At 37.7% G+C, this 14,636-nt stretch overlaps 1 protein-coding gene across 1 annotated transcript in view; it reads left to right on the forward strand.

Annotated features, from left to right (window-relative positions):
- LOC103462632 (transcription initiation factor TFIID subunit 4) overlaps positions 1-14,636 on the forward strand; it is a 94,938-nt gene that overhangs the window by 21,937 nt on the left and 58,365 nt on the right. Inside the window, exons 9-10 of the mRNA XM_008405533.2 lie at positions 5,668-5,837; positions 12,000-12,130. Coding sequence (XP_008403755.1) covers positions 5,668-5,837; positions 12,000-12,130 — 301 coding nt within the window. The remainder of the gene's footprint in view (positions 1-5,667; positions 5,838-11,999; positions 12,131-14,636) is intronic.

Raw genomic sequence — 14,636 nt, forward strand, 5'->3', positions numbered from 1 at the left:
TGGTTCCTCTTGTCTTATGTCTTTATCTCCCCATTGTTTCCCTGCCGTGTTTTGTTCCTGTATTCGTCTTTTTGTTCTGCTCTGGCTACCTGTGTCCCCTGTGGTGTTTTGTAAGTTTTTTTTCATCATTTTTTGTCATTAAACATTCTTCAGCTACAAGCAGCCTCTGCCTCTCTGCATTTGGGTCCACTTTAAACTACACACCATGACATATAGGAATGTTGTTATTGCATTTTAGGCAGTACAGTTGCATTTTTTAAATGTCTTTCTAATATTGTATAAAACATGTTGAAGAGGGTAAAGAAAAATTTGCAGARTGTGCCAATTTGTTTTGCAGATTAATCATGAGAATCAAGACAATTTCTTACTTATATAATTGTTAGTGGCAACCCTAGTTGACAAATTTCAAAAAAAGTATTTCATTTGCACTTTGAGTTACTAAAAGTTTTAGCAGTGTCAATGTTTGCAATCACAACATACAGTTTTTAATATACTCAGGTCAAGTAAAATTTCATTCACACAACTCAAAAATAGATCAACGCAAGAATACTGGACCTAAAATTCCTGAGCTACAAAGACGGGTTCATTCACAAAAATCTTTTGACTTATCAATAACAATCAGCAACAAATAGATGAAAATATACAACTACAACTTGGCTGTAAGAAAAATAAATTGACAGCTGGCTTGGTCAGTTTGCACCCACCAGCCTCTCTTCCACCCAGCCTGAATCGTGTTCAGCTGCAGCCAGGCCTGATGTGTGTATGGCTGTCACTCTGAACCGCTGGTCCCAGCGGGCCAGCTGTAGCACAAACACACACATACTCACTGCAGGGCTTGTGGGGTTTCCAATGTAGCTACAGCCTTCTGTGTAAGTGCTTGTACGTATGTGTGCGTGTGTGTGTGGTTTACAGTGCAGAGTGAAAGCAGCTGTCTCCGTGCCCCCCCGCCACACCACCTCCACCCTTCTCCCTCTGTAAACACTCAACATCCGCTGTAATCACTGGCGAGCCAGCCGAGGCCCTTAGCCCTTTGCCAAACGCCAAGCTCAGTTTCAGTTCCACAAATCCAACCTTGTTCTACAGGGTGTACATCCAGCGGTGTGTTTTCCAATAGAATATAAACATGGTACATGGCCCTGCAAAAGTATYCATACCCCTTAAACGTTGAAAAGCTTTTAAAATCACTGATTTTACTGGGATTTTATGTGATGGAATCCATTCATATATTTTTATTCATACCACTTTACGAACAGTCCATTGCAAACAATTGCATCCAGAAGCTGCCTATCTAGTAAACTGAGGCCAGATCTGTGAAAGCGTCAGAGGGTCATGATAGTAAGTTGAAGGGCTAAGCTTGGTTATCTTATAAAACAATATCTGTACCTTCAAACCTACCCCGACGTGGTAAATTCAAATGCATACACCATCTTTAAAATTTGTTTTTGCAAAACTAATTGAAAAACCTGTATCATTTCCTTCCATTTCGTGTTGGTCTAGCATATAAAATACATTAAAGCCTTTGATTGTAACATGGCTACATTTAAAAAACTCAAGCRGTATGAATACTTTATCAAGGTACCATACATGTGCTTTATATTTTTGAATTTTTCAGTGAATTTGAAACACCATGCATTTGTGGTTTCGTCTCTTGTTGGCCTGTAAACTGCGATCTGGAGTCCTTGTTACGTGAAGAAGGAACTTCACAAATGAAATGTGTCTGTTATCTTTCAATTAATAATTTAGATCAGGATTATGGGTAGCAACAATAATAACTATGTCCATATTTGCTTTTTTGGACAATTCTTTTAGGATCTCTAAGAATTTGAAATATAATAAATACATGTAGGATGGTTTAGAACTCTCATCTCACCTCTGAGATTTTCTTTTACACCAAAATCTTTCCTATCCAGGTATTTTGTGCAAACCAAGTGTGGGTGGTTTTCTGAATTAATTACAGTAACTTCCTAAACATTGTGCTTGTTAGCTTGTTGCTCAGTTGTTTGGCCTCTCTTTATCCATTGCTACTACTGAAACCATTCGGATCATGAGTACATTTTCAGTGAACTGCCCAGGGAACCTAAAGGTGCCTTAAGGAGAATACCTCACTCCAGTGGCTCATCTCTCTCAGCATAGATGCAACAGCATGCATGGCCTGGGTGTTAGTCACAGGGATCAATCAGGGGCCCCCTGCAAGGGCTCAGAGACCTTTATCCACAGGGACAGGGAGGGGGTGTTAAGCGGGTGTGAGGGACACAGAGGATCTGAACAGACCTCCATACACTCACACGCACACACACACACACACACACACAAATGTACACGCACCACTTTTAAATGGCAGGTTCAGTCGTCCCACCTATGGCATGCCCTGGCTGAGACTCAGGCTTGATATGGAAACAGCATGCATATGTATTCAAGTGACCCCCAGCTCCATGTCCCCGAGCCAAACCTGACCAATAACTGAGAGGTTGTCCTTTAGCTTCTGTGGAAGCTAACTACATCGCCTCTTTATTAGTTCAGGGGTACGATCTGGAATATTTTGAATTTAATATTTAGTTCCCTTCATTTAATGTAAGAGCCGTCATTGCTGTTTTTATTTGATTTCAGCCACAGTGATAGCATTTGTAACCATGAAACCAGACTGTTAAAATGAGCATTATGTATTTTTTTTTTTTTTGGAGAAGGTTCAAAATGAAGCAGCACATTTTGTTTGATTTCAGATGCAGCTGTGGTTGTACCAACATGCTGTAGCAATAAACCAATGCAAAATTGTGTATAATTGTGAAACCAAAGGAAAATGATCTGAAATCCAGCAGGATTTGTTGAGGTCTCCTAGATAAACTGAACAAAAATTTAAAAAAGAAGTTATTTTGTCGTTCCTTAACTCCTACATAAAGGTCAGATTCATAGAGTACACAAGTAATAGTTGTTGTTTATTTCAATCGTTCCTGTTGTAGCGCCACCACAGGCAAGAGGGGGAACAKGTTTTTCAAAGGGTTTGGTCTTTTGACACAGTTCAGTGTGAAAGCAAAYCAAACCACACCTGCTAAAAATTCATCAAATGTTACAATTTTTGTTCCCAATCAAACAGAGTTTATTGGACTATCAGGTGTGAAAATACCCTTAGGATTGTATTTGTTAGATATTTTCAATGAGTGCAGAGGTACATGGGTATAGCAGACTTTTACCAGCTTTTGTTTGGCATTAGTTCAGTAGTCCTTTCCATGTTCATCTTTTCTTAAGTCGTTGAACTGGCTGCCTCTCTTTTGACCTTGGAAAATGTGGCCCCCAGCATCCTCAGGTATGCTATYCGGCACAGACCCATACATGTTGTGTAGATTAACTCTGAAGGTTTAATTAGAATGTTGGAAAAAAAAAGCAAGAGAGGGAAGAGAGAGAAGGTACAAGTGTGTGGTGTTTTGGGAACTACTCTAATTGTCTTTGTCAACCTCCCGCCGTGGTGTCAGGTTTCATATCGGCTCTCTGCGGCAGTACCGAGAAGCAGTAGGGCCTCGGCAGGATGGAGCTGGCTGATGGTTTGTGCCCACTCTCCAAGATGCCTGAATTCACTCTTGGACCCTGTAAACCTGCGTACACAACATCACAGCAACACAACCGCACACACCAACCTACAGCAGCACGGACGTAAACGGTCACTGAGTTGAGCCAGTGAGTGRCGGGAGGCCACCCTGTGTGTGTTCTGTAGGTCTTTGTTCTCTCTGTGAAAGACACTCAGGAAATCTGCTGCTAGCTTTGGGCCAGTCCTGTAAACACAACATGTCACTGCTGTGCTAATTCAGGCCAGAATCACAATCCTTACTTGCCAAGTCTAGTGATCGCAGGGGGATTTTTCATGGTGTCAAATCACAAGGAAAATATACAGGCAGGAAATGTTTCTGACGTCCCAACCTGCAAGTAAAACGACCACGGCACRAATTCCGTATGTTTGTTTTTTCCTGTCTCTGCTAAAATGAAATACCATCTAAACATTGCAAACATTACAAGTGGAATGATCAGCGCATAAAGAAAATGCRTAAGGAGGTGTTGCAGAGCGGTGTGTAAATAGAGCTTGTTGACTGTTGTTTATTGCCAATCCTCAGGAGCATCCTTACCCTGCAAACTCCTCCTGAACACTCTTCATCTCCCTGCCTTTCTAAGTGTTGACACTAATAGACCCTGGAATGAGAAGCCTGTGCCATTATGACCAAAGTATATCCTTGTCTAAAAAAAAAAAAAGGAAAGAAAAACTAATGCATAATTTCTCCCAGGCAAATAATATTCATGAGAAAAAAACGGATCCCTGAGATATTTTTTTCAAGGAGTAAATGTTAATAATGTTGTGACATGAATACTGATAGGGAAAGAGGATTTTAATGTTGAATATATGGCTTTTCACGCGTCAATACAGCCTCTAACAACTATCAGTAATGTGAAGATATGGCATTGTTATGCCGTTCTTACCAGAGAGAGAAGTTACTTTACCGCTCTGTGTGTATTTGGTTGGGTAAAACGTCTGCTGTCTCCCATAAATAGAGAATTCTCTACCTTATTTTGGTTTTCACAAGTTCTAAACATCCACAAGTTTCTCAAGGAGATGAATTTTGATTCCAAGTTGACACTTCATCCTTGTTGTAGCTTTGTTTGATGGTGTGTTTCTTCTTGCCACTCTTTCATGTCTGTGAAGTAAATGACTAATATTTGTCACTTGCTTCTGAAGTACCTGAATTTTTCCAACTTATCTAGCTCCCTGGCCTACCTTGTGTGTTTCTTGGTCCTTTAACAAACCTCTGAGGCTTTCACAGCTGGATTTATACTAAGATTTAATTGCACATTGGGAGACTCTGTCTGCTAGCATGGGATTTTATTTAGGGGAATAATAGTAAAATGGGCTGAACATAATAGGCATGCCAAAGTATGCTAATCGTTGTTGGTAAAACAAAAACAAAAAAAAAACATTCATAACTTTCATTCCCCAATTACACTCTACTTTTTGTTTGTCTTAAATCCCAATAAATGAAATACACTGAAGTCTGAGGTAGTAGTGGGACAAATAAGTCTAAATTGTATAACTTAGCATTTTTCTGAAGCATTTTTATAACTCATACCTTTCATTTTAAGTTAGTCAGATCAGAGCATGTAAATGTTGTCTATTTGAAATCCAATTTTCAACATTGGAAAGGTAAGAGAACATCCCATTCAAGTAAGAAAGATATGTGTTGAACTTCACTGGTCAGAATACATCTTCATATGAATAGCTACTCACCTGTACGTATTTTGCAGTCAAAGTAATTATTTAAGGATCGCAAACACTGGAGCTGTGACAGACGACGCTGGATGACGACCCTTGTTTTTTTGCCACCACATGGTTGGAGGTGGGGGGCAAAAAAAAAAAAAAATCCCTAATCCTCACTGTTAGAGAACAACATCAAAGGAGGACATCCTGGAGTCACCAAAGCCCCATAACAGAATGATTTTTAAGGATTTYGTATACATTGTTGGGGGTGTCCGTATCAGAGGAGGGCGCTGTATTACCAGCTTAAATCCTGTAATTCTCTTAGTATTTAGCCTATTTCAATGTCTTTTTGGTTTTGATTTTATTATGTTTTTACGTATACATCTGCAAATAACATAAACGTCTAAAGTTAGTTTTAATCTCAAATTTTACAGAGACGATGATGACATCAATGATGTGGCCTCCATGGCCGGGGTGAATCTGAATGAGGAGAGCGCCAGAATACTTGCAACCAATTCTGAGCTGGTGGGAACRCAGATCCGGTCGTGTAAAGACGAGGCCTTTCTCCATCCGGGTTTGCTACATCGACGAATCCTGGAAACTGGTGAGATCTGTTCACATCATCCATCATGCAACACAAGACTGAAGTGGTCAAATTTTTATCTGCATTTTTAGTGAATCATTTGACCTGGAAATAAAGCCAATTTTAAGAACTTTATAAAATAAGAAGATAGAAGATAAAAAGATATAAGAATAGCACCAAAAAGTCAGAATTGCATCTCGTAACATGAATTTGCACAGTTAACATTTATATCTTAAAAAAAAAAAAAAAAAGAGTCTCCTGATGTAAATTCTAGACAAMTTAAATGTTTATTTCAGCTCTGAGATTTTTTAAATGCTTCAAACATTTCCAAATCCAGAAAGTTTATAATAAAAGTTCAATACTGCAAAGGAGATCAAACTGAGGAAATTGACTGAAACACATTCAAGCCTTCCYGCTGCTAACAGTCTTACTCTCTTTTTCTGCAGCCTAAATAAACTGCAGATATGTAATTTAAGCATTTCATTTTGAGTACCTCTGTGATGCTGAAAATAGCTAATTGTGTTTTTTTTTTCTTCCCTCAGTCAGAKGATCCACTCTGTGAGTGTTTAAAAAATGCTGGTAGCTGCTAGCATAGTATGTTCGCTGAATGGAAAAAAAAGATTTGAAAAAGACGTTGTGACTGTCAAATTACTAAGGGTTGATCAAGATGAAATTCATCCAGGTTGATTTCTCGGAATTCTCCAAATTCTTATAAATCAAAGGTTTCTGTTGGTTTTCCTAACATGCTGATAAACATTCAAAAACAATTTTCTGCAGCTTTTTTAGAAACTCTGTCTTTAGCCATTTTTTTTTATGAGACAGATTGTATTTAGAGTGTCATGACTAAAGACAATGATGATTTTGACTCCCTCCGTAGCTGATGCTGAATATTCTCTTGTTTGTACTTGGTTTGAATTTGCTGCACCTAACAATTCTTTCACCTCCTTTAATCAATTCTTCAGTGGCTGACTGAACTTACTGGACCTCGGGCACAGACATAAATACTTCATGGGTTTGTCTTTTGAAGAGTGACTCTCATACTGTCCCACTGACTAAAAAAAGGCTGTTTTTAAAGAAATGAAACATAGCGGCGATGTTTTGATTCAGTCTGTTTTTAGTGCAGTTTAACTCCGATGGTACACAGTGTTTCAGTTGTTAAAGCTTAGTGTTGTTTCTGTGTTGGAAAAAGCAGGACTTTATTGTCTCTAATGACTCCACAGTCATAGCGGAGCCAAACTTAACACCAAGCTTTCCAAGACTTTACTGAACAGAAGAGCTTAATTCACCAAGGTCCTTCTGGCAAATTGGTGGTGCTCACGGGCAATAGTAAGAGTTTTGGCGTTTTCTGAGTTTAACTGTAGGTAACTGTGACATTAGGTAACTAGATAGTCATTTCATCACAAAAGACAGCTTATTGTGTGCACTGGACTAAAATAACCAATGAAGCAAAATATCATCAACATAAAGGTGATATAGTCCTATCATATTTATGTTGATGATATTCAGTTGTATTTATTMARGTTTTTGAAACTGTCCTACAGGAAAAATGGATTAGATGAACAGAATTGATTCCAAACCTGAACCTACAGCCACCCAGATTTCTGGCTAATGAATTCATACATATACATCAATTGTTTCATAGTACTGAGTCAAAACGTATTTCCACAGATATATATTTAGGGGATAATCAGAAGTCACCCCTTTTCACCTGTTTGCTTCCTTACCCAGATGATCTTTGCTACATTATTTTTCTATGCTTCACCTCCATTGAATATATTCCTGGTAATGGCAGTCAATCGGTTCCCTGTTTATAGTGATACACCKYGATGGGTGTCAAGAGGGTTTGGTAACGTACAATGTCATCATCTATGATGGCTTACAGATTGAGGGTTATACTAAATTCTTTGTGTCAGAAAAAGGACAGTATGAAAGAAAATGTGTGCTTTTTAAAATAAAATGTTGGAAAAGACGCTACCGGTTTAGGTGTAATACTTTCAATACTTCTAACTCTAAAACATATTAAGCCATTAAATATTCTTAGAATRCACACTAAAATGTATAAAAAGTTATATAGGGTTTTCCTACTCCAAATGAAACTTTGCCTAGCATATTTCTCCTGTGCAACGGATCAAAAAACACACAACGTAATTCCACAAGACGGGGAGCCTGGCGCCCTCATCTTGTTTCATCTCAATTAAAGTATCTTTAGTGTAGCATGGGGGACCTGCAGGTCATGTTTCGTTACGTGGACWCTTGGCATGGTTGTTATCCCGTCACCTTGGGGTAGAGGGGTTGTTTTAAAATATAAATCTTTCCTCGGGGTAGCACACAGCATGGTACGGGGCAGGAGGCTAGGGTGCCCCCTGCTGGGGAAGTGGCACTTATGCAGCTTTGTTGTGTCAGTGATTGGTCTCTGCGCGCTCACAGCTGACAGCAGTCCAAGGGAGGCTCCCCCAGCCTGCCAGCTCTACTCAATCAGAGAAGAGCCGCTGCTCCACTCTATTGTACAGCCCTGGTTTATCATATTAGCATCCTACTTCATCATGATTCTTTCCTTACTTCATAAAAAAYATTTTTCAGCATAAATATCYGGATTCCWTTTTTTTTTTTTATTTGGCAGAGGTATTCTATCTTGCATCCATGTCCATAACATTTGTAGTGTGTTTTTCTGTTTGTTCTCCGCTTTTTCATTTATCCCTAGCAAACAAACACTTATGCTAGTCGTCTTTTATCAAGCTTCTCTCTACCTCCCCTCATTGCTCTCCAGGMTTGTCCAGCCACATGGGGAGGAGGGACCCAGATCACAGCTGGGGTTCTCTAGAAACAACTCCTCAAAGTAACGATAGTCCTCTTCTGCCTTACAGGTCTCTGAGCACACGTAGGGGTGCTTGAAAAATGTTTTCTGAAAATATGGTGTAAACAAGTTCTTCTACTACATGAGAAGTTAAATAAATTAATTTGATGGCTTGTTTCTCTAAAAGAGTGTTGGTACATGCCCTTTAGAGCATGTAGTTTTGTAGGAAGTGATTTTTAACTTTGAATGCTAAACTAGACTTAACTCACTTTCAGATCTACAACATATAAATCCAAGTTTGTTTTYAATATGAAAGTAGAACATTGAGTTTTTCATGTCTCTTAAAGTTTTTCACATTTTCTCTCATTACAGTCACAAGSCTTCATGTATTTTATTGAGGTTTAATGTGATGGAGCAGCAAAAAGTAATGCATAATTGTGAAGTGGAAGAAAACGATAAATGTCTATACTCTACCATCAATAGAATGAACCTTTATTATAGTTAGTGTCTCACGATGCACTAACTAGGTTCTCTAGGAGCATGACATTGCATTAACATTACCAAAAATATTAGCCACTGCCACCCACTAGCGCACTGCCTTGCGGAGCAAGCATTAGCATTAGCCTTTTCCCTATAATAACCATTTTAGCTATTTTTTTATTGATTAACTATATGTTTAGCACAATGAATGAGCAAATCRAAGTAAGACAACATGCAAGTGATACCCCAGCATTTAGGCTTACATAAGCATTTTGGCTAAAACACTTTTAATTTTAGTGTACTGAATTTACTAAGTGCATGTTAGTCAACATGGTTACAATTCTCCATGTACTATTGAGTACAGGTTACCTAACCTTAGCATTGTTTCTAATTTTTAGCATCAGAACACCTGATTTGGGTTCAACTGATGGGCACACTTTGGCGGACCCTGTTTAAATTTTCTAGTAAAAGTGAAAAACATTTKAACTTTTCTGCAAAATCCACCAAATGCACAATTCTTGTTACGTGGTAAGTAGTATAAGTAGTATTTCAAAAGATCAGAAGAAATTTTTTTGARCAATAACAATATTTGTTGTTAATCTGTTGCTATGAGATGAGCACGTTTTCTGGTAAAGTGCCACAAAGTATAAATAAGATATTTACTTTTGTGTTGAATGTTTGTTTTATATTTACGACCAATGGAAAAAAAAAAAAAAACTTTCACTTTTTTTTCAAAATTCAACAACTACACGATTCTTAAGTAGTATAAGATAAATTTCAAAAGATCATAAGAAATCTTATGTGTTTTGAGCAATAACAACATTTCGTTGTTAACCTGTTGCTAAGCGATGAATGTGTTTTCTGGTAACCAAGTGCCACAAAGTATAAATCAGATTTTTACTTTTGTGTTGAATGTCTGTTTTATAATATATTAACCACCAATAAAAAATAAAAAAAAACAATAAACAAAAAAAAACATTTTCACTTTTCTGCAAAATTCACCAACTGCATAATTCTTGTTAAGTAGTGTAAGATAAGSAGTATTTCAAAAGATCAGAAGAAATCTTATGTTTTTTGAACAATAACAATTTCTGTTGTTATCCTGTTGCTAAGCGATGAGCCAGTTTTCTGGTAACCAAGTGCCACAAAGTAAACATCAGATTTTTACTTTTGCAAAAATTTACCAACTGTAAAGGTCTTGTGTCTAAACAGGTAAGCACTATTTCAAAAGATCTTATGTTTTATAAACAATAATAATACTTGTCATTAATTTGATGTTAAAAGATTAACCTTTTTTTTTTTTACGAACTGCCACAAAGTATAAATCAGATTTTTACTTTTGTGTTGAATGTCTGTTTTATAACATATACACCACCAATGACATAAAAAAAACACATTTTCACTTTTCTGAAAAATTCACCACCTGCACAATTCTTATTAAATAGTGTAAGATAAGTTGTATTTCACAAGAGCAGAAGAAATCTTATGTTTTTTGAACAATAACAATATTTGTTGTTAATCTGTTGCTAAGCGATGAGCGTGTTTTCTAGTAAGTGCAATGAAGTAAACATCTGACTTTTACTTTTGCAAAAGTAAAAATCAGAAGGCAGTTCATTAACATTAGCCCCCCACTAGTGTGCCAAACATGCGTAACACTAAACATTAGCCATGTTTAGCACACTGATTGGAGGAACTCAATGTAAGACAACATGCTAGTGATACCTGGCACTGGCAGCATTTAGGCTAACATTAGTATTTTGGCTTATTTTAGCTTATATATTTTAACACACTGAACAGAGTAAGTCCATGTTACTCAACATGCTTGTAACTCTCCACATGCTACTGAGTACATTGTAGCTTACTTTAGCATTGATGCTAATTTTTAGCATCAGAACGCTGGGTTCCAACTGACGGSCACACTTTGGCAAGCCCCGGTTAAATTTYTGCGGAAATKTTCTAGTTATCAGACTAACATGCACGTTTTGCAGCAAAGCCTTGTGCCCCAGCTATTATTGATTAATTATGTTTTGTTAATTTATGACTCCAGTTTTAACATTTGTGATCGGTAGGWTAGAAATTGGAGTTGCCCAAGAAAACTGCAATCCTGTATTTCTAATTACTATGGTGCAKAATATTTCCAACATCTTTCCTCTAGTTGGAGTAAAACCCAAAGCACTAAGGCTTTGTTGATCATTAGTCTGTTCTATTTCTAGATGAAGTGTTATAATTAGTATGAGCTCCAGAAACTGTTTTTGCTCACAGAAATTTTCCTCTCGTTCTGTAGCTGAATCTCCTAAACCTTTTCTGAAATATTAATGTCCCAGAAAGATTGTACTTTTAGGGAGTGGAAGCCTGTTAGCAGTTTTCCTGYGACCTCATGGTATTGCCGCATGCGTTGCCACTGCAATTATAATAGCAAGAGGGCTTCCTCCATCTGTTCAAAGCTTGAGCAGTTGAAGAGTGTATGTATTGTTCGGCTGACTTAAATAATTGGTGTGGTTTACTTAAAAGGGTGCCAGAGAGAAAATTATGTTAATGGAATAATTTAAAAGGAGGTTGGAAACAGATACTAACCCTACCAAAGTCTGTCCTCCTCTCTTTTGTTATGTCTTCAGATGAATTTTGCTCCAAGGAAACTAAATTATCCTTCTGCAGAAAGAGATGGTCAATGTCGGTTCCACACTGGAAGAAGTTCAGTTAGTAAAACCACTCTGGAATTCACACTAAGACTGTGAAACAAATTAACTTTTCCATGTGATGAGTCTTCTATCTACAAGTTAATTGCCCTCGATAATCTGTGCAGTTCTCCTCGTGTGTGGATGCTACGCAATAGATATGGACGTGTTTATGTTGTGTTTATTTGAAGTGTTATATAGTGTATATATACCATATTTAAATGTCCTTCACAGCTAAGAAGTTTGGAGTGACGGAGGTTCCCATGGAAGCCGTGACATTCATCTCGCACGCTGCACAGTCTCGACTTCGAACTGTGGTAGAGAAGGTTTCTATCATCGCACAGCATCGAATCGACTCCTGTAAGGTAAATGTTTCGACAAAGTTTAGTTGCAGCTCTAACCGTACAGTCACAAAACCCAGTGTGTCCTTATTGGGATTTTATCTGACATTACATAAAAGTACATAATTGTGAAGTAGGAGGGAAAATAATATGCTTCTTTTGCTGTTTTCTTAAAAAAAAAAAAAAAAAACTGAAAAGTGTGGCGTGCATTTGTATTCAGCTTCTTTTACTATCATATTCCTTCATAAATTTCAGTGCAACCAACTTACTTCTCTATTTACCTGATAAGCAACTAGTGTTTTTTTTTTTTTCATTAAAGAAGCAATTCGGTATGCTCTCTGTTACTCTGGAGGAGCTGCAGAGAGCCAAAGCTCACCTGGGAGAAAGTATTAACTTGACAGCTATTAGTTGTGCACTAATATGAGCGTGCTGAGAATTGAGCCATTTTTGAAAGAAAACCATAAAAATTTCCATTTGCAGTTTGCCAAAGTGAAATCAAATTTATTTTTAAAGCACTTTTAGAAACAGTTGTTGCATCAGAACAAAGCAGACATAAAACCGCAATTGACTAAAATTAAAAAGCCCTCAGAACAATTTAATCATAAACAATGTAGTGGTGATAATCTCCTTCTATACAGTGTGTGAGAAACAGTAGATAGTGTTGAAGATGTTGAGGGAGGCATTGCAGTTAATGAAGCTGTAAAGTTAATGTTCCTCATTCCTGGAGGTATTAAGTTTGAATAATAATCATCTTAAATTTTAAATTTAATTTATCTATGCTTGCAGGCACAGTATCCATCTTTTCCTCAAAACTTTAGAGAAAAGTTTAAATTCTGATATTTTTTTCCTCAGAATTCTGGCTTTTTCTTTGCAAAAAAAAATTAAAAAAAAATTCTGAGATTATAGTCAGTTCTTATTTTTCAATCTCCCTCTTTCAAAGAATAAGTATGCAAGTCATGTTTGATTTTTCTTTTGCTTTCYAATTATGTCCTACTTTGTTTTGGTCTATTACATAAAATTCAAGGTTTTAATTTGTTTGGTTGCAACAAAATGTGAAAAAGTCCAACGGCTCAATGTGTTTGCAGCTTCTGACCCATATTAGCAGAAGAAAATATTCAGAATAAATTCCAGGATGGTTTTACATACAGCGGAGAAAAAAAACTTCACTGAGTTTTTGCAGCATTTTCCGTTGCTATAAATGGCCATATCCACACAAAAATATTTTGAGTTTATAACTAATGCAGTCATAAAATTTAGCAAGAGCATCTTAAATGTCCTCAAGTTGTTATCAAGAGAGAGCTGTAAGTTTTTACTCAGTCACTGAAAACCTAAGAAAAGTGCTCGCCTGCGTACACCTGCATGCTTTTCTCATTAGGGGTGACTGTGCCCCTCACATCTGATGAATGTAGCCATATAACAACATTTAATTGGTCTACATTAAAGCAAAATCCATCTCCACAACAAGGTAATGTCTTTGCATTGTGAGACGAACTGGGGGGAAACTTTGAAAACATGTTTTTCTTGATGCCAAGGCAGCGGGAGGGAAAGCATTGGCACAGTTGTCCCCTTCTTGTTTTTGCGCCGCTCCTCTCCATTCGTTCTTCTTCTTTTTTGTGGTTTTCCAAATGAGGTGTGCTCGAGAGGCAGGCACGGAGCTTTGTGAAGCCACTCTGTTGACATCAGCGAAAAAAAAGAAAGAGAGAGGGAGCGACGGAGAAAGACCAAAAGACAAAGCGGCCTCTTAAAGAGCAGCCGGGCTTCAGCAGGAACTACGGCAAGAGTGCAGGCTCAGCTCTGCAACAAAGAGCAGCGAGGCTGGATGAGAGAGGCAGAAGAGTGGGGTGGAGGTGGGGGGCGCTGGTGAAAAGCCCCCTCTGATGTGTCTTTGTGTTCTGTGCCACTCAGCTCCTCTCATCCCCTTATGGAAACGCACGCACACACACACACGCACACACACACATACACATATAGGCGGAAGACGAGAGGAGAGTGACATAGAAATAAAGCGCAACACGAGATAAGAGCTGCATCAGAGACGTGCAGTCACACAGGGAGAAATAAGCAATTATCCTATTAACTTTTGATGACCTAAAAAAGTTGTTTTTACGTTTGCCTTCCTATTTGCCACATGGGAGATGAAGCGAAGAGTCTGTAAATAGAAGAAGTTTGTGTGGCAAAGTGTGGGGWTGCGTGCAGRCCGGTTGGGTTTGAGTTAAGTTATACGTTTGTTGCTGTTGTTAAACTAAATGTGTTCAGAGGTTTTCTCTTCCATTTTTGAATTGAAACCAGAGATTTAATTATACAATATAAACATGGCTTTTAGGGTTTCTTAAACTTCATATTCAAAAGTCATGTTTTGAGGTRAGCTCAAACTCTACAACAACCAGTAATGATGAGATTACTTGTGTTAGATTTACTTGTAGCTAAGCCCAAAATTAAATCTATAATTGTGTAATATTTTATTTCTAGCTCTGAGTGGCTCTAATTTCACAAGAAAGTTTTGCTGATCAACAATACTTTTCAAGACTTA

This window comes from Poecilia reticulata, linkage group LG3 (assembly GCF_000633615.1).
Source record: "Poecilia reticulata strain Guanapo linkage group LG3, Guppy_female_1.0+MT, whole genome shotgun sequence".
NCBI lineage: Eukaryota > Metazoa > Chordata > Actinopteri > Cyprinodontiformes > Poeciliidae > Poecilia > Poecilia reticulata.